Source organism: Gossypium hirsutum, chromosome D10, assembly GCF_007990345.1.
Source record: "Gossypium hirsutum isolate 1008001.06 chromosome D10, Gossypium_hirsutum_v2.1, whole genome shotgun sequence".
NCBI lineage: Eukaryota > Viridiplantae > Streptophyta > Magnoliopsida > Malvales > Malvaceae > Gossypium > Gossypium hirsutum.
In genome coordinates, this window is record NC_053446.1 from 67,748,372 (window position 1) to 67,765,864 (window position 17,493).

Sequence of the window (17,493 nt, forward strand, 5' to 3'; positions counted from 1 at the left end):
ATACAACTTAGGTTAGGCTTGGTTTAGTACTTTTTTTACTTCTAGCTAATATAATATATTCTAAAAGTAAAATGAACTTTTTGATCGGATCAATTTGAGTTTGAAAATTGTTTGAAATATGAGTTAGGTCTAGCTTGATTCATGAATAATTCTATTTGACGGTGATCCTTACGTTTTAATTTATGGTTCTTTGAAATGAGTTAGCTAAGGTAGGTAAAATGATTTTTTTGATCCCTTTTAATTTTAATGTTGAGTAAATTAGTCCCTCTAATAAATTAAAGCAATTTAATTCCTATTAATTTTGGATGTGAGCAACTAAAAAAGTGTACATATAAATTGGAATGATATGCAAGATGGCCTTTCTGTATGAGTTCCATGGATTTAACTAGTAGCTACAAGGTGCAATTTTCAGGTTTTCTTACGATTTAACGTGATAGTATTCGATATGTCTGTAAAATAAATAAATGCTTACAAGTATTATAAAAGTTAAGAGATCAAATAATGTAAAAGAATTAAATTTCAACTTCTAGCATAATAGAGGGATTAGAAACAAAAATAAACCTTATAATATTCTCCCCAGCCAAGGAAAAACTGAAGTCACTGACAAAACCAAAGGAAGGCAGCGCCTTGGCCCTGTTAGCCAAATGGTTAAATTGCTTTTAGGCCCTCCCGAAAATTAAAAGATTTAGTAATTAAAAAACTGTACTTGGAATTTTATTCTGTAATTTCAAAAAGAAAAGAGTTACTGCAAATACAATGGAGAAGAACAGGAAAAATGCTTATATCGTGTGCTTCTTCTAAGCTCTTGCTGTTCATTTAAAATCAGTTTATGATCATTCACCATAGTCTCTCCTTTTGCCATTTTTATTGTCGTTGTCGTTGTCATTGTTGTTGTTGCTATTTTTGCCATTGTCGTTGTAGTTGTCATTAATGTTGCCGTTGCCTTTGCCTTTGCTGTTGCCTTTGCCTTTGCATGCGATGGTTGAAGATGAATACATCTAAATCTATGTATTATAAAAGCAATAAGCAGCCCTAAATTTGTAACACGTACGATGAATTCATTACGTTTCAAATTGATCACAATAACTTGCAATGCCACCTCCAACAAAGTGTCTCTCAGAGAAATATCGAAAATATCGAATCCCAATACCATTATGGTACGAGGAAATATGGTGATTAATGATATAAAGCCGTAACAATAGTTAACATCCTCAACATAGAAATTGGAGATTATAGCAAAAAAACATAAACCACTAATCTCCATTGAGAACTTTTTTATTGGCCCTAATTGATGAACACTCACACGTGATATTCCATCGTTATATAATTTCATTAAAGGAAACAAAGGAACTAAAAAGAGTATTGCATAGACCAACACATCTATCCAATCATCGTCCATACCGATCATCTTCCAAAATTTCCACTCATACAAATTCAAGAAATTTGAGATGTCATTGGTTAGTATAAAGAAAAAATAAAAAGTCCAGGCTGATACGACAGTACTTGCGGACATCCATAGAAGTCTCACGGCTTCTGCATAAAATTAAAAAAAGTATGAATTATCAATAAGGGAATACAAAACCAGTAACTGTTAGAGGCAATGGCAAGGTACATTGCATTCCCATTAAGAGAATAACGTTTAAGCCCTGAAGATGACATTATTAAGAGGGATAACAATGAACCCCGAACATGAGCCGTAGAACGGATATAAAAAAATAGATGAGAGAAGAGAGAGAAGGGAGAAAGTGAATTAACCTCTTTCATCTAGAGGTCTCCATTGAGATGTTGGTGAAAGACTCATAGAGATAGAACAAAATTAGGAGAGTATAGTTCAAATTCTGCAGATTATGAGCACAAAAACTAATTATATAGTTTTGTGAATTAATAAAAAATGATTGTTAAAATGAATAAAGATAAACAATGAGTTTCAAATGAATTTTAATGAAAGAGTTTAAGATTTTGAAAGATAAATAAGATAAAATTATCACTATTTTTAAATTTTAAATGTGGTATTCTTAAGATAATTTTAACTAAAATATTTTATTTCTCTTATTATAATTATTTAATTATTGGCATAATAATTTATTTGATCCTGCAACTTTATAAAAAAAAGTTATTTTAGTTCTTTATTTGAAATTTTATCTCTTTTAGCCCTTAAAATTGTATTTTTTATCAAATCACCCCAAAATGAATGAAAAAGTTAACATTTCTTTTAAATTTTACTAATATGACATACACTTAGATTGCACGTGGATAACATGTCAGTATTTAATTAATTTTTAAAAATTAAAAAACATAAAATCTATTTTTAAAAATTAATAATCATTAAATTATTAAAAATTAAAAAAAATATTTTTAATATATATTTTTTAAAATTTAAAATAAATAATTAAATACTGACATGTCATCCATGTGGCAATCCACGTATATGCCACATTAGTAAAGTTATCACATGTTAACTTTTCATCAATTATGGAGTAATTAAAAAAAAAGAAAATGCGAGTTGAAGAGTTTTAAAAAAAAGATGAAAAAAATAAATGAAGAGCTAAAAGAACTTTTTAACCCATGTTACAATATCACTAGAATATCTAATTTCATTACCACCGCTGTTTTTATATTAATTGTAGATAAATGCACCGCTCATCCAAACTCACCTTTAAGATAAACTTGATTCATAAATTATTTTATTTGGTGGTGGTCCGAATGGAATCTTACAGTTTAATTTACAGTTTGATTAAGATGAGTTAGTTACGTAACATTAGTTATGGAGATTAAATGATTTTTTTTATTCTTTTTAATTTTTAATATTGAGTAAATTAGCTCATCTAACAAATTAAAGCAATTTAATTCTTATCAATTTTGAACGTGAGCAACTAAGGACAATTAATCACAATAATAATATATATTTTTTCAATTGTATATATTTTTAATTAGTATAATAATGAATTTAACTCTCAAAGTTTTAACATTATGTCAATTTCATCTTGATTTAATAAAATTGCCGTAACATTTACATATTCTTATCAATTTGGTTATGATTTAAGAAATTTAGCTTGTAATATTTATACATTTTTATAATTTTAAAATTATGTAAAAAAAATTAAGACAATGATTAATTATATTTAATTATTTTTTCCCGAAATTAACAATGATTAAATTACCCATAATATCAACATTTGGAAAGATGTTTTTTATCTCTACTGTATTTGCTTGAATATTAAAATTTTCACTAAGCTGCAATTAAACAGGTAAAAGACGACAGAATCCATGTCCGTTCCTTACAACCTACGGCAAGGATAAAACCCCCCCGTTGACTTCAAGTTTAGCTTCAATTAGTTCTTAGATTTCATCGAAAATTTCATCATCCACCAATCACAACTCGCCACGTGTGTGTCTCCTTTGTTTGTTAATCTCCTTTCTCAAAACTATCATCAGAATTCAGATTCCTTGCTTCCACTTAGAATGTTACTTCTAACACCTTCAAAACCATACAACTTTTTGTCTTGTTTCTTGTTTTCGAGCTTCATTTTACCTTTGATTCTTGGCTTCTGCTATCTTCCAAGAGAGGATTTGAAAATGGGGAATGCTCTAAGTTTGTTGTACACCCACTTCTGCAAACCAACAACCACCGCCGGAGACGCTGGATCCTTTGGCTCCCACGGTGGCGTTTCAGCTCTTGCTCATGATATCTTCCAGTTTGAACTCGCTTCACAGGTAATTAAGTTTCCTTTACCATTACTGCTCTAATTCTGTCATGTTTTGCTTATATATTTTGGTTATTTATTTAAAATTTAATCTCTAGTTTAAAATCTTCTATTTTAATAATGTTATTAGTTATTATAAGGTTACCATAGCTAAGGGTGAGCTTGGATGGGCCGTGCGTTTACCTGCGGTTAGTGTAAAAACAGCGGTGGCGGTGAGATTAGATACTGTAGCGATACTGTAGCGTGAGACAAAAAGTAAACTAAACGCACCGCACCGCACCCAATCGCCTATCCAAGCCCACCTTAAGTCTTTTAGTTCAAAAAATGATGAAATATAGTCAGGGTTAAGCTTTGACAATTACTTTTATTCTCGGATTAATTAGAATTCAATTTTAATAATTTTTAAAAAACTTTTAAATTTAAATTTAATTTTGATTTTAATTTTTTTAAGTTATTGAACAATAAAATGAGTTGAGTTGGATCGGCTCAAAAATAGTCTAGATTTGAATTTTTTTTAAAATCAGCCCGGCTTGACTAGTGGACAAATCTAAGTCATTAGAAAAGGTTTTTTTGTGTGTGTGTTTAAATGCTATTATTTTAATTGAAATAATTTACGGTGTAATTATTTGAAATAGTTAAATGACATAAATATAGGGATTATATCTCGAATTTAAGCACAGTAAAGGTTAGGGGCACATTATTTTACTATTTATGGGTTTAGAAGGGATTATGATTAGTTTTAAATCTCTCAAAAAAGAGCATATATAATAAGAATTTATAATGAGATTTTAAAAAGAAAAATAATTGAGTTTAATTTTAATCATGATTTTGAATGTATTGCCCAACCTATTTTAGGTTCCTGAAGGGCTAAGCAACCATGTGGTTTCATCCAAGAAAGCTCAGGCCAACTGGTAATAATTTATTAATTAATTAATTTTATAATCTCAACTAAAATGATATCTTTTTCCCCTAATTTTGTAAGGTATGGAAAGCTATTAGATGCTTGGAGTGAAGCAAAACCTCCCCCAAAAACATCCGAGGAAGCTTCAAAGTTTGTTATTGACAATTTAAAGAAACACCAACAGGCAGATGTTGAGGTAATAAAGAACATAGATCTTAAAACATAATTGACATTTGCCACAATTTTTGTTAGAATTTAAGAAAACCAGGACATTAATGCATTGTAGGGACTCTTGGCATTTTATGGTCTGCCTCTCCCTCAGACACTTGGCCACCCTTCTGCTAACTCCCAAACATCATTGCCTCAAGGAGTTAAGTATGAGTTGCGGACTTTACCGGTAAGGACGCTTCGGTCCAACTCCAAACTTCATGTTTTCATTCAGTTAACGGTTTGAACTGATTGAATTAGGTGGATGTGAAAGCAATACCAGATGGAGATACCATAACAGTGTATGTAAGTACTACTGAACCCTGGGAATCAGCGAACATACCTAAGGACGTACGAGTAGCAGCTGCCCAAAGATCGAAAGCATGTGCCGACAAGAATTATACTAAGGCAGATGCACTTCAGAAGAAAATTACTATTTCAGGATACAGGTTTTAAGCTATCAAATCTTCTCATATACGATAAATGCCGATTCGGGATCAGTTTCTAACAGCCTTAGCTTGTTGCTACAGGGTGTTGACTGTTCAGAACCAGGAGATTCTTGCTCGAAAGTATCGAATCCGGCTAAGGTAGCACATTTATTTGTTTAATGTTAAATATTCAATGTTTTATCAGCTAAATCTCAATCTAAAATGTGAGATAGGGGTATAGATGCACCAGAGAGTTCAATGCCATACGGTAAAGAAGCGAAAGAAGAGTTGGTTAAGCTTGTTGGTGGGAAATGTTTACGAGTTCTCGTCTATGGGGAAGATCGATACGGCCGTTGTGTCGGAGATATATATTGCAATGGAAAATTCATACAGGAAACTATGTTGAAAAAGGGGCTTGCATGGCATTACTCTGCTTATGACCAACGTATAGAACTAGCAACTGTGAGTAACTAACAGATTCTCCATTCCTGCACTTGTTTCAATCAAAACTTGGAAAAACTGTCAAATTCTAAATGCTATGTACTTGTATGAAACTAGTGGGAAAAGGAGGCTCGAGCGGAGCGGGTCGGTTTTTGGGCTTTACCGAATCCTGAGAAGCCATGGGAATGGAGAAAGGACAAACGTCAAGGCAGATGACAACGTCTAATACCTTGAATGAACCACATTTGACATGTACATGAAGGAATATGGGTGCCCTATAACTTGTACACAAGACCAGGGGAATCTACAAACCATTTGAACATTGCCAATTTGATGTTTTATTCCGATTTTAGAAAGTGTTAGTAACATGTAACATTTGTTCAAACAATTAAAGCAAGTGTTGTAACGTATATATTTTATCAATTTGATTCTTATAAAAATCTATAGAACTCTTACCGCATTAGTTACCAAAATGTACCTGATAATATTTATCAATTTAAAGCATCAAAAGGCAATTCTTATGTCATTAAAACATGTATATCAACGGTAGAATTTAGGGTAAAAAATTATTTTATTACGTGTCACATTGCATTTTATGTAAAAAAGAAATAAATTAATCCCTATACATTAAATTAAAGAATAAATTGATTCTTTCTATTAAACTATACACTAGTAACATGAGACTAATTTGCATTTTTTTATTAAAAAAATATAAAATACAGTCTAACTTTTAATTTACCTAAAATCTATTATTATTATATAAGAGCTTTGAGGTGACAGGATACTATAAAAATTTTGGAGTAAAGGTAAGTAGTACCAACAGGAATCTGCAAACGAAATTCATTGGAAGCGCCTTTGACCATAAAAAAAATATCCCACCATAAGTCTTTCTCCTTCCTTGCTTTTCTTCCAGCTTTCATTTACCCCAGTCCTCAATATCTCCTCTATAGTGCTACAGCAAAAGTTTTGAGAGCTAGGATTTTTCAAGATGGGAAATGCTCTTAGGCTCCTATATGAGAAAAGTTTGGAAGCGGTCGTCATTACGGAAGGTGGTTCAGTAGAGCCACGTTATACCACTACAGCTCCTGAGGTTTCAGCTCTTGCCCGTGATCTCCTCAACTTTGAAAGAACTTCCCTGGTAACGATTATTTCTGTGTGTTCTCTTTGTTGATCTTTTTGAGCTGAACAAAGCTTATCTGTTTGTTTAAAATTGGAAACTGGTTTCTTCAAGGTCCCTGAAGATCTCAGTCAGCATGTTGTATCATCAAGGAAGGCTCAAGTCAAATGGTAACTAACATATCTGATGATGATGATGGTGATAATGATGATGATGATCAACACCATCTGGTTGACTTTTCTTGGTCTGTTTTACATTAAGGTATGGAAAGTTATTGCAAGCATGGAAAGAAGCAAAACCCCGACCAAAAACACCTGAAGAGGTTGCTAGGCTTATTGTTGAGACCTTAAGCAGACATCAAAAGGCAGATGTTGAGGTATAAAAAAGGCCAATAGCATCAAAAGCATTAGTTATGTACTGTTGTTAATGCTATTGCAGTGATGCTTTTTGTGTTCTAATTTACTTTTAGGGTTTATTGGAATTCTATGATCTTCCTCATCCTACTATTTTTGAGGAAATTTCTACTGGTGTCCCGACAAGATTGCTTGAAGGAGTGAAATTTGAAATGCATACATTACCAGTGAGGATATTAAATGCCATTTCAATATTGTTCAAGGGAGATTGCTCTCTGGGCCAGTCTTGAATCCTCAATGGTGACGGTATTGTACTCTAGATGTCTATTCTTAATTATCCTCAAGTTTTATCTTCTGTAATTCAAGAAGAAACAAAAGGGATTCACAAAGCTTAGAAAGTGTCTCGCCACCAAGGAAATGTTTAGCATTTAGCCACCAAATGCTAATCATTTCTTTGGTGGGGAGATGCTCCTAAGTTCTGTGAACTTTTGCGGCTCGCTTCGGACTACAAGAGACAAAAGCCCGGGGATAATCGATAATAGACATTCTGAGTATAATACCTCCACCGTTGAGGTCTGAAACCGGCCTAAAGAGCAACCTCCCGTCAACAAGTATACATATTGGATTTGATAATTTCGCTGCTGTAAACTTCTTTAACTTAATCAGGTAGATGGGAATAAAGTACCAGATGGGGATGGTTTATATGTGTATGTGAATACTAATGATCCCAGGGAGTCCTCGAACATACCTAGAGCCGTTCTTATGGCTGCGGTTCAAAGATCAAAAGCACGTGCTATGAAAAACTATGCCAGAGCCGATGAACTCCGCAAGAAGATTATTGAATCAGGATACCGGTTAGCTACATTCAACTTGTCAAATTTTTAGTACTACTGTGATTCGAGATTGTTAATCGTTGTTTGTCTGCAGGGTCATAGACTTTCAAAACGAAGAGATTCTTGCTCGAGAGTATCGGATTCGACTGAGGTAACATTGTCTGTTTGTAGGACTTTTATGTTCTATATTGTAACTTGTTGAAAGCATATAAACAGGGGTATAGATGCACCTGAGATGTTGATGCCGTTCGGAGAAGAAGCAAAACAAGAGTTGGCTAAGCTTGTTCATGGGAAATGTTTGAGAGTGCTTGTCTACGGGGAAGATCAACACGGTCGTTGTGTTGCAGACATATACTGCAATGGCATTTTCGCGCAGGTAGATACCCTTTTTGTAAGCTTCAATTCGGTTTACCTGATAAGAACGAATTAATCTGCAAACCTGTTGCTTGAACAGGAAGTAATGCTAAAGAAAGGACTCGCATGGCATTATGTAGCCTACGACCTACGGGTTGAATTCGCAACCGTAAGTAAACAACAATCCTGTATGTTCTTGCACATCGTTGAGTTAAAACTTGTGACTATTGTCTTTGTACGTATGTAATATCAGTGGCAAAAAGAGGCTCAGGCAAAGAGAACCGGCCTTTGGGTACACTCAAACCCGGAGAAGCCATGGGAATGGAGGAAGAAGAACAAACGGTAAGGTAGATAACACTGTCCTTAAGGATCCATAACATCTTGAGAAGTGATAAAAGTACACAATTATCATATTTGTGTAAAGAACCATGTTTGATAGTTGAAACTTGTTGTAAGTTGTTTCAAAAACTTAGCTACTTAGTTGAAAATGAACTAAGTTGGTATTGTTTTGATGTTTTTAGGTGCTGATTGACATAATCAGCTTGTGTGCAAGTTAAGTTTTACTTGTTTCTAATTATAATTAGTGGTAGTAGGTACTATTTGGTGATGTATTTGACTATATATATGTTGTTTTTCTAGTTGAATGAATGAGTTGAATGAGCTATCAGCCATAAGCTCCCTTGCTGCACGTTTGTGAGCAAGTAAAAATTTTCTTGCACCTTGCTTCATGTTCTGTTCTCTCTGTTCTCTTATTTTGCTGCTGCCATTGTTCCAACATTGATCCATTCCCATATCTCTTGTTTGTATGCAATGCTTATTATTATCAAATGATTGTCAAACATGTACATTACTTTTGAAACATGGATGTGCTCCTAAAATTGATCTCTAAGGAGAGCATTGTACCATAATATGGCATGCTCAACTCAAACATATGGACACCATTTAACAAAGACATAAAATCATATTCATGTCGGCCGAATCAAAACATCTTCGTGTAGGACCAGAGCTTTATCCAAAATTTCCAAGCATAGATTTGCATAAAGATCTGTTCAGCATGCAAAATCCCCAACGGTGCAATCCATAAAATACCAAAATCCGTTAACAGGGAAAAGAAAGCATATTCCATTAAATGAAACTCCTTTACATATACAATTCAGTCATAACAATCTATGATCTCAATAGCAAATACAGCAACACTTGAAAGAACAAAAGATGATAAAAAACAAATGATCATCAAAGGATACACAAAGGGAACAAAAAATAATCAAGTGAGAGTGTGAAAAGAATAAAAACCACATCTCTATTTGGCAAAATAAAAGCAGCAAGTGAATATGTTTGCAACTTGCTCATTTGTTTTTGTTGGCACCATCTTGATCTCCTCTTCAGGGACCTTTTTGCAAATATTATGATAATGCACTTCTATATGTTTTGTTCTTGCATGAAAGATTAGATTCTCTATTAGACGTATGACTGATAAATTATTGTAAAGAAGCCTTACTTGATAGTTTATTGGCCGATGAAGATCTTTCATAAGTTGTTTCAGCCAAATACTCCCTTGTGGCGCTGATGTTGCTGACCAATATTCCACTTCGGTGCTTGATAAAGACACTGTTGGTTGTCTCTTGCTGCATTATGATATTACTCCTGATCCAAGGCTGAAGATGTACCCTGTAGTTGATCGTCGCGTATCATAGTCTCCACCATAGTCGACGTCACAATATCCAACCAACAGACATTCTTTTGTTTTCTTGTATAAAATATCAAAATTAATGGTGCCTTTAACATAGCTCAGGATGCACCGTATTGCATCGAGATGAGGCTTCTTAGGATTACTCATGTATCGACTAGCCACACCAACTACATAAATTATGTCTGACCGGCTTAGAGTAAGATAGATATGACTTTCGACCAGCTATCAATACATAGTTACATCTTCTAAATGTTTTCCTTCATCTACTCGTAGTTTTATATTGGGATCCATGAGAGTGGAGATAGGCTGGCAGTCAAGCATCCCATACCTCTATAGAAGATCCTTCGCATTTTTCTGTTGGCTCAAAAATAATCCTTCCTTTGTGTGCTTTACTTCAAGTCCAAGAAAATGTTTGAGTTCTCTTAGTTCATTCATATGAAATCTGATAAAAAGATTTTTCTTTGTTTGTTGAATTTCCTCGCAATAATCTCCCGTGATGATTAAGTCATCTACATATACTAGCATTATAGCTAGTTTTCCTTGATTTGCTTTCACAAATAACCTAGAATATGAAGAAGCAATTGTAAAACCACTTTGTATTAAGAACTCACCGATCTTCTTGTACCATGTTCTTGGAGTTTACTTCAAGCCGTAAAGCGCCTTCTTCAGTTTGTAAACATACTCAGGATGGATATTGTTCTCAAAACCTCTTGGTTGCTCCATGTAGAGGTCCTTGTCAAGTTCTCCATGTAGGAAAGCATTCTTGACGTCCATCTGCCACAGCTTTTAGGACTTTCTAGCTGTCAATTCTAGTAAGACTCGAACAGTTGTGATCTTTGTCACCGTGCTAAATGTTTCTTCATAATCCAACCCATATTGTTGAGAGAAAACAAGTCGAGCAATGGTTGAAGATGAATACATCTAAATCTATGTATTATAAAAGCAATAAGCAGCCCTAGATTTTCAACACATACGACGAATTCATTATGTCTCAAATTGATCACAATAATTTGCAATGCCACCTCCAACAAAGTGTCTCTCATGGAAATATCGAAAATATCGAATCCCAATACTATAATGATATGGGGAAATATGATGATTAGTGATATAAAGTCATAACAATAGTTAACATCCTCGACATAGAAATTGGAGATTATAATAATGAAAGATGCGAAGTAACTAACCAGAATGTTATGATGAGCAACATTTATATATCATTCTTGTCCATACGGTTTATCTTCCAAAATTTCCACTCATACCAACATTTGAAAGTGATATTGTTAACAAGATTTTCACTATTTTTAAATTTTAAAAGTGGTATTGTAACAAGAATTATACTAAGGCAGATGCACTTCAAAAGAAAATTACTATTTCAGGATACAGGTTTTAAGCTATCAAATTTTCTCATACACGAAAAATGCCGGTTCGGGATTGGTTTCTAGCGGCCTTAGCTTGTTGCTACAGGGTGTTGAATGTTCAGAACCAGGAGATTCTTGCTCGAAAGTATCGAATCCGGCTAAGGTAGCACATTTATTTGTTTAATGTTCAATGTTCAATGTTTTATCAGCTAAATCTCAATCTAAAATGTGAGATAGGGGTATAGATGCACCAGAGAGTTCAATGCCATACGGTAAAGAAGCGAAAGAAGAGTTGGTTAAGCTTGTTGATGCGAAATGTTTACGAGTTCTCGTCTATGGGGAAGATCGATACGGCCGTTGTGTCGGAGATATATATTGCAATGGAAAATTTGTACAGGAAATTATGTTGAAAAAGGGGCTTGCATGGCATTACTCTGCTTATGACCAACGTATAGAACTAGCAACTGTGAGTAACCAACAGATTCTCCATTCCTGCACTTGTTTCAATCAAAACTTGAAAAAACTGTCAAATTCTAAATGCTATGTACTTGTATGAAACTAGTGGGAAAAGGAGGCTCGAGCGGAGCGGGTCGGTTTATGGGCTTTACCAAATCCTGAGAAGCCATGGGAATGGAGAAAGGACAAACGACAATGCAGATGACAACGTCTGATACCTTGAATGAACCACATTTGACATGTACATAAAAGAATATGGGTGCCCTATAACTTGTACACAAGACCAGAGGAATCTACAAACCATTTGAACATTGTCAATTTGATGTTTTATTCTGATTTTAAAAAGTGTTAGAAACATGTAACATTTGTTCAAACAATTAAAGCAAGTGTTGTAACATATATATTTTATCAATTTGCTTCTTGTAAAAATCTATAGAACTGTTACCGCATTAGTTACCAAAATGTACATGATAATATTTATCAGTTTAAAGTATCAAAAGGCAATTCTTATGTCATTAAAACAAGTATATCAACAGTAGAATCTAGGGTAAAAAATTATTTTATTACGTGTCACGTTGCATTTCATGTAAAAAATAAATAAATTAGTCTTTATACATTAAATTAAAGAATAAATTGATTCTTTCTATTAAACTATACACTAGTAACATGAGATTAATTTGCATTTTTTTATTAAAAAAATATAAAATACAGTCTAACTTTTAATTTACCTAAAATCTATTATTATTATTATTATTATTATTATAATATAAGAGCTTTGAGGTGACAGGATACTATAAAATTTTTGGAGTAAAGGTCAGTAGTACCAACAGGAATCTGCAAACGAAATTCATTGGAAGCGCCTTTGACCATAAAAAAATATCCCACCATAAGTCTTTCTCCTTCCTTGCTTTTCTTCCAGCTTTCTTTTACCCCAGTCCACAATATCTCCTCTATAGTGCTACAGCAAAAGTTTTGAGAGCTAGGATTTTTCAAGATGGGAAATGCTCTTAGGCTCCTATATGGGAAATGTTTGGAAGCCGTCGTCATTACGGAAGGTGGTTCGGTCGAGCCACGTTATACCACTACAGCTCCTGGGGTTTCAGCTCTTGCCCGTGATCTCTTCAACTTTGAAAGCACATCCCTGGTAATGATTATTTCTGTGTGTTCTCTTTGTTGATCTTTTTGAGCTGAACAAAGCTTATCTGTTTGTTTAAAATTTGAAACTGGTTTCTTCAAGGTCCCTGAAGATCTCAGTCAGCATGTTAAATCATCAAGGAAGGCTCAAGTCAAATGGTAACTAACATATCTGATGATGATGATGATGATGATGATGAACACCATCTGGTTGACTTTTTTGGTCTGTTTTACATTAAGGTATGGAAAGTTATTGCAAGCATGGAAAGAAGCAAAACCCCGACCAAAAACACCTGAAGAGGTTGCTAGGCTTATTGTTGAGACCTTAAGCAGACATCGAAAGGCAGATGTTGAGGTATAAAAAAGGCCAATAGCATCAAAAACATCAGTTATGTACTGTTGTTAATGCTATTGCAGTGATGCTTTTTGTGTTCTAATTTACGTTTAGGGTTTATTGGAATTCTATGATCTTCCTCGTCCTTCTATTTTGGAGGAAATTTCTATTGGTGTCCCGACAAGATTGCCTGAAAGAGTGGAATTTGAAATGCATACATTACCAGTGAGGATATTAAATGCCATTTCAATATTGTTCAAGGGAGATTGCTCTCTGGGCCAGTCTTGAATCCTCAATGGTGAAGGTATTGTACTCTAGATGTTTGTTCTTGATTATCTTCAAGTTTTATCTTCTGAAATTCGAGAAGAAACAAAAGAGATTCACAAAGTTTAGAAAGTGTCTAGCCACCAAGGAAATGTTTAGCATTTAGCCACCAAAGCCAAATGCTAAATATTTCCTTGGTGGGGAGATGCTCCTAAGTTCTGTGAACTTTTGGGGTTCGCTTCGGACTACAAGAGACAAAAACCCGGGGATAATCGATAATAGACTTTCTGAGTATAATACCTCCACCGTTGAGGTCTGAAACCGGCCTAAAGAGCAACCTCCCTCAACAAGTATACATATTGGATTTGATAATTTCGATGCTGCAAACTTCTTTAACTTAATCAGGTAGATGGGAATACGGTACCAGATGGGGATGGTTTAAACGTGTATGTGAATACTGATGATCCCAGGGAGTCCTCGAACATACCTAGAGCCGTTCTTATGGCTGCGGTTCAAAGATCAGAAGCACGTGCTATGAAAAACTATGCCAGAGCCGATGAACTCCGCCGGAATATTATTCAATCAGGATACCAGTTAGCTATATTCAACTTGTCAAATTTTTAGTACTACTGTGATTCGAGATTGTTAATCGTTGTTTGTCTGCAGGGTCATAGACTTTCAAAACGAACAGATTCTTGCTCGGGAGTATCGGATTCGACTGAGGTAACATTGTCTGTTTGTAGGACTTTTATGTTCTATATTGTAACTTGTTGAAAGCATATAAACAGGGGTATAGATGCACCTGAGATGTCGATGCCGTTCGGGGAAGAAGCAAAACAAGAGTTGGCTAAGCTTGTTGATGGGAAATGTTTGAGAGTGCTTGTCTACGGGGAAGATCAATACGGTCGTTGTGTTGCAGACATATACTGCAATGGCATTTTCGCGCAGGTAGATACCCTTTTTGTAAGCTTCAATTCGGTTTACCTGATAAGAACGAATTAATCTGCAAACCTGTTACTTGAACAGGAAGTAATGCTAAAGAAAGGACTCGCATGGCATTATGTAGCCTACGACCAACGGGTTGAATTTGCAACCGTAAGTAAACAACAATCCTGTATGTTCTTGCACATCGTTGAGTTAAAACTTGTGACTATTGTCTTTGTACGTATGTAATATCAGTGGCAAAAAGAGGCTCGGGCAAAGAGAATCGGCCTTTGGGTACAATCAAACCCGGAGAAGCCATGGGAATGGAGGAAGAAGAACAAACGATAAGGTAGATATCACTGTCCTGAAGGATCCATAACATCTTGAGAAGTGATAAAAGTACACAATTATCATATTTGTGTAAAGAACCATGTTTGATCCATTCCTATATCTCTTGTTTGTATGCAATGCTTATTATTATCAAATGATTGTCAAACATATATATATATATACGTTACTTTTGAAACATGGATGCGCTCCTAAAATTGATCTCTAAGGAGAGATCATATTCATGTCGGCCGAATCATTTGACATATGGATGTGCTCAACTCAAACATATGAACTCCATTTAACAAAGACATAACATCATATTCGTGTCAGCCGAATCAAATCAGTAAATCTGCTTCACTCGCTCCGCATCCAACTCGGACTCACTTTTTCAGGGAAAGAAACTCGGTCTACCGATTTGGGTTTTACGTGTTACGCTCAGTGAAGCTTGTTTGATGAGACTGCTTTTGTAAAGTCTCGATCCTTCATTTTATTTTCCCATGAAAACAGTCTTTTTCTCTTTTCTTTATTTGAATTTAGCTTTAAAAAAAATGAAAATTAATGAATTAATAAAAAAGAAAAAGGTAGAGGAAATGGGTTTACTTTGCTTGGATTATTCGATTGCTTTTCTTTTTTCTTATCTGGTTCTCATGGTGACAGTTCCCTTTTTTCTCTTTTCTTTTTTTTCTATTATATATTTTTCAAAAATTAGGTGTACGTGATACAATAATATTTACAAACTATTTGAGTTTAACTTGAGAAAAACTTGAACTAAATTTAATAATTATCGAGCTTTTTATTTTAAATATTTTTATTATTAATTTATATTATTACTCTTAATATATATTAATAACTCTTAAGTTTAATTATCGAGTCCAGCTCAAGATTGAATATGAAAATTAATAAACAAGTATAATCGAGCTTGTGCTCAAGCTCAAGTAATTTGATTATATCTTGAAACAAATTTGAGCTTAAAGTAAATATTTGATCAAGTTCGAACCGAGTATCAAGCTCCAAGTTTCGAGTCAAGCTTAAGCTTACTAATATTTAAGCTTGGCTCGGCTCAATTACACTGATAACGAAAACTAAAAGGTTAATCCTAATTATACATGTGAGCTTAAAATGCTAGTTTTTAAAACATTTGGTTAAAAAATTTTAAAAATGCTTTAGCAAATTTAGTTAAAAGTGACAATGGTTGATTAAGATTAAATAAAAAGTGAACTACTTACTTAAAAAAACCAAATTTTTTTAATTTTTTTAAATTAAAACACCAAAATTGGATACTTGAAAAAAAAAGTAGAAATATTAATTGTGATTAAGGATAACTTTGTTCTTCAAAAATCAAAATCCCACAGCTTAACCAAAAATTTCCCTTTTCCCATCTTCTTCATTGTTTTAAAAAAGTTTTGCTCCTGATTTTCATTCAATTAAGTGAAATTTATTGGAACTTAGCCTATCCAATTCCCTATTAAAGGTATGTTATTATATATATGCATGAGAAAGTTTGATGAAAGTTTACAGCCTGGAAAATAGGATTCAATTTCAAGAACATTGTTTTAGCACATTAAAAAAAAGGGATTAATTACAATATAGTCCAAATGCTCAAATTTATTTTTTGAAAATGTAGAAAGTTTTAAAAGTTGTCTCTATACACTTTTTTTTTTCCTTTAAATTTTTGTTTTCATCTACTTTGCTTCTTCCTTTCTCCAAAATGGACTAATAACAATATAGACTTAAAGGATAAGTATTCTAGTTTGAATTTTTTGAAAAAAGAAATGTTAATGAAAGCAAAGCATTGGCTAGCCCTATTATATTGGTTAAATTCTGTTTTTGGTCCTTAAATTATATTCTATTATATTATATCAACGCTACTAGCGCGACTCGAACCCAGGCCACATCCAAGACGTGAACACCCTGACCGTCAAAATTATTATTTTTTAACTTTATGCATTTTTTTAGTTTTTGTGTGTGTGTTTAAATGCTATCATTTTAATTGAAATAATTTATAGTGTAATTATTTGAAATAGTTAAATGACATAAATATAGGGATTATATCTCGAATTTAAGCATACACTACACCAAAACAGGCTTTTAGCGGCATTTTTAGTGGCGTTTGGATAAAAAACGCCGCTAACGATCGATCATTAGCGGCGCTTTACGGAAAACGCCACTGAAAATAAGCATTAGCGGCGCTTTTGAGAAAGCACCGCAAAAAACCTAAGCCCAACGACACAGTTTCCCAAGCTTTCGGGGGTTTAGCGGCGTTTTTAAGAAAGCGCCGCTAATGCTCAAGGCTTTAGCGGCGTTTTTGATAAAGCGCCGCAAAAAAACTTAAGCCCAACGACGCCGTTTTGTGAGCTTTCGGGGATTTAGCGGCACTTCCTCAAAAACGCCGCAAGAAATCCTAAACCCAACGACACCGTTTTGTTAGCTTTCGGGGATTTAGCGGCGTTTTTTAAGAAAGCGCCGCTAATGCTCAGGGCTTTAGCGGCGTTTTTGAGAAAGCGCCGCAAAAAACCTGAGCCCAACGACGCCGTTTTCTGAGTTTTCGGGGATTTAGCGGCGTTTTTAATAAAGCGCCGCAAATGTTCAGGGCTTTAGCGGCATTTTTGAGAAAGCGCCGCAAAAAATTCTAAGCCCAACGATGCCGTTTTTTGAGCTTTTAGGG

General features: G+C 34.2%; 5 protein-coding genes across 5 annotated transcripts; 4 read left to right on the forward strand and 1 right to left on the reverse strand.

The window, feature by feature from the left end:
• Nucleotides 1–692: 692 nt before the first annotated feature.
• LOC121222650 (uncharacterized) lies at nt 693–1,841 on the reverse strand. Its single transcript, XM_041103808.1, has 2 exons — nt 1,756–1,841; nt 693–1,533 (listed from the first exon to the last, which is right to left on the reverse strand). Exons 1-2 carry the CDS (start codon nt 1,799–1,801, stop codon nt 743–745), a joined length of 837 nt encoding a protein of 278 aa, XP_040959742.1. The 5' UTR covers nt 1,802–1,841; the 3' UTR covers nt 693–742.
• Nucleotides 1,842–3,225: 1,384 nt separating this feature from the next.
• LOC107931810 (staphylococcal-like nuclease CAN2) lies at nt 3,226–6,102 on the forward strand. The gene is made up of 8 exons (XM_016863747.2): nt 3,226–3,714; nt 4,560–4,615; nt 4,687–4,801; nt 4,892–5,002; nt 5,074–5,261; nt 5,343–5,399; nt 5,474–5,702; nt 5,799–6,102. Exons 1-8 carry the CDS (start codon nt 3,463–3,465, stop codon nt 5,895–5,897), a joined length of 1,107 nt encoding a protein of 368 aa, XP_016719236.1. The 5' UTR covers nt 3,226–3,462; the 3' UTR covers nt 5,898–6,102.
• Nucleotides 6,103–6,480: 378 nt separating this feature from the next.
• Nucleotides 6,481–8,972, forward strand: LOC107931812 (staphylococcal-like nuclease CAN1). The gene is made up of 9 exons (XM_016863748.2): nt 6,481–6,819; nt 6,913–6,968; nt 7,060–7,174; nt 7,268–7,378; nt 7,818–8,005; nt 8,079–8,135; nt 8,201–8,360; nt 8,439–8,507; nt 8,592–8,972. The coding sequence occupies exons 1-9, from the start codon at nt 6,670–6,672 to the stop codon at nt 8,682–8,684; spliced, it is 999 nt and encodes a 332-aa protein (XP_016719237.1). The 5' UTR covers nt 6,481–6,669; the 3' UTR covers nt 8,685–8,972.
• Nucleotides 8,973–11,360: 2,388 nt separating this feature from the next.
• LOC107931787 (staphylococcal-like nuclease CAN1) lies at nt 11,361–12,055 on the forward strand. Its single transcript, XM_016863718.2, has 4 exons — nt 11,361–11,411; nt 11,493–11,549; nt 11,624–11,852; nt 11,949–12,055. Exons 3-4 carry the CDS (start codon nt 11,649–11,651, stop codon nt 12,045–12,047), a joined length of 303 nt encoding a protein of 100 aa, XP_016719207.2. The 5' UTR covers nt 11,361–11,411; nt 11,493–11,549; nt 11,624–11,648; the 3' UTR covers nt 12,048–12,055.
• Nucleotides 12,056–12,654: 599 nt separating this feature from the next.
• On the forward strand, nt 12,655–14,983 carry LOC107931813 (staphylococcal-like nuclease CAN1). Its single transcript, XM_016863749.2, has 9 exons — nt 12,655–12,986; nt 13,080–13,135; nt 13,217–13,331; nt 13,425–13,535; nt 13,980–14,167; nt 14,241–14,297; nt 14,363–14,522; nt 14,601–14,669; nt 14,754–14,983. The coding sequence occupies exons 1-9, from the start codon at nt 12,837–12,839 to the stop codon at nt 14,844–14,846; spliced, it is 999 nt and encodes a 332-aa protein (XP_016719238.2). The 5' UTR covers nt 12,655–12,836; the 3' UTR covers nt 14,847–14,983.
• Nucleotides 14,984–17,493: the final 2,510 nt, after the last annotated feature.

Coding starts and splice junctions, on each gene's coding strand:
- LOC121222650 (XM_041103808.1), bottom strand. CDS start 1,801: ATGAGTCTTTCACCAACATCTCAATGGAGACCTCTAGATGAAAGAG. Junction 1,534..1,755: donor GAGACCTCTAGATGAAAGAG/GTTAATTCACTT, acceptor AATTTTATGCAG/AAGCCGTGAGACTTCTATGG.
- LOC107931810 (XM_016863747.2), top strand. CDS start 3,463: ATGTTACTTCTAACACCTTCAAAACCATACAACTTTTTGTCTTGTTTC. Junction 4,616..4,686: donor AAGAAAGCTCAGGCCAACTG/GTAATAATTTAT, acceptor TAATTTTGTAAG/GTATGGAAAGCTATTAGATG. Junction 5,262..5,342: donor ATTACTATTTCAGGATACAG/GTTTTAAGCTAT, acceptor TTGTTGCTACAG/GGTGTTGACTGTTCAGAACC.
- LOC107931812 (XM_016863748.2), top strand. CDS start 6,670: ATGGGAAATGCTCTTAGGCTCCTATATGAGAAAAGTTTGGAAGCGGTC. Junction 7,175..7,267: donor ATCAAAAGGCAGATGTTGAG/GTATAAAAAAGG, acceptor ATTTACTTTTAG/GGTTTATTGGAATTCTATGA. Junction 8,006..8,078: donor ATTATTGAATCAGGATACCG/GTTAGCTACATT, acceptor GTTTGTCTGCAG/GGTCATAGACTTTCAAAACG.
- LOC107931787 (XM_016863718.2), top strand. CDS start 11,649: ATGCCATACGGTAAAGAAGCGAAAGAAGAGTTGGTTAAGCTTGTTGAT. Junction 11,853..11,948: donor AACGTATAGAACTAGCAACT/GTGAGTAACCAA, acceptor GTATGAAACTAG/TGGGAAAAGGAGGCTCGAGC.
- LOC107931813 (XM_016863749.2), top strand. CDS start 12,837: ATGGGAAATGCTCTTAGGCTCCTATATGGGAAATGTTTGGAAGCCGTC. Junction 13,536..13,979: donor TTGAAATGCATACATTACCA/GTGAGGATATTA, acceptor TAACTTAATCAG/GTAGATGGGAATACGGTACC. Junction 14,670..14,753: donor AACGGGTTGAATTTGCAACC/GTAAGTAAACAA, acceptor ATGTAATATCAG/TGGCAAAAAGAGGCTCGGGC.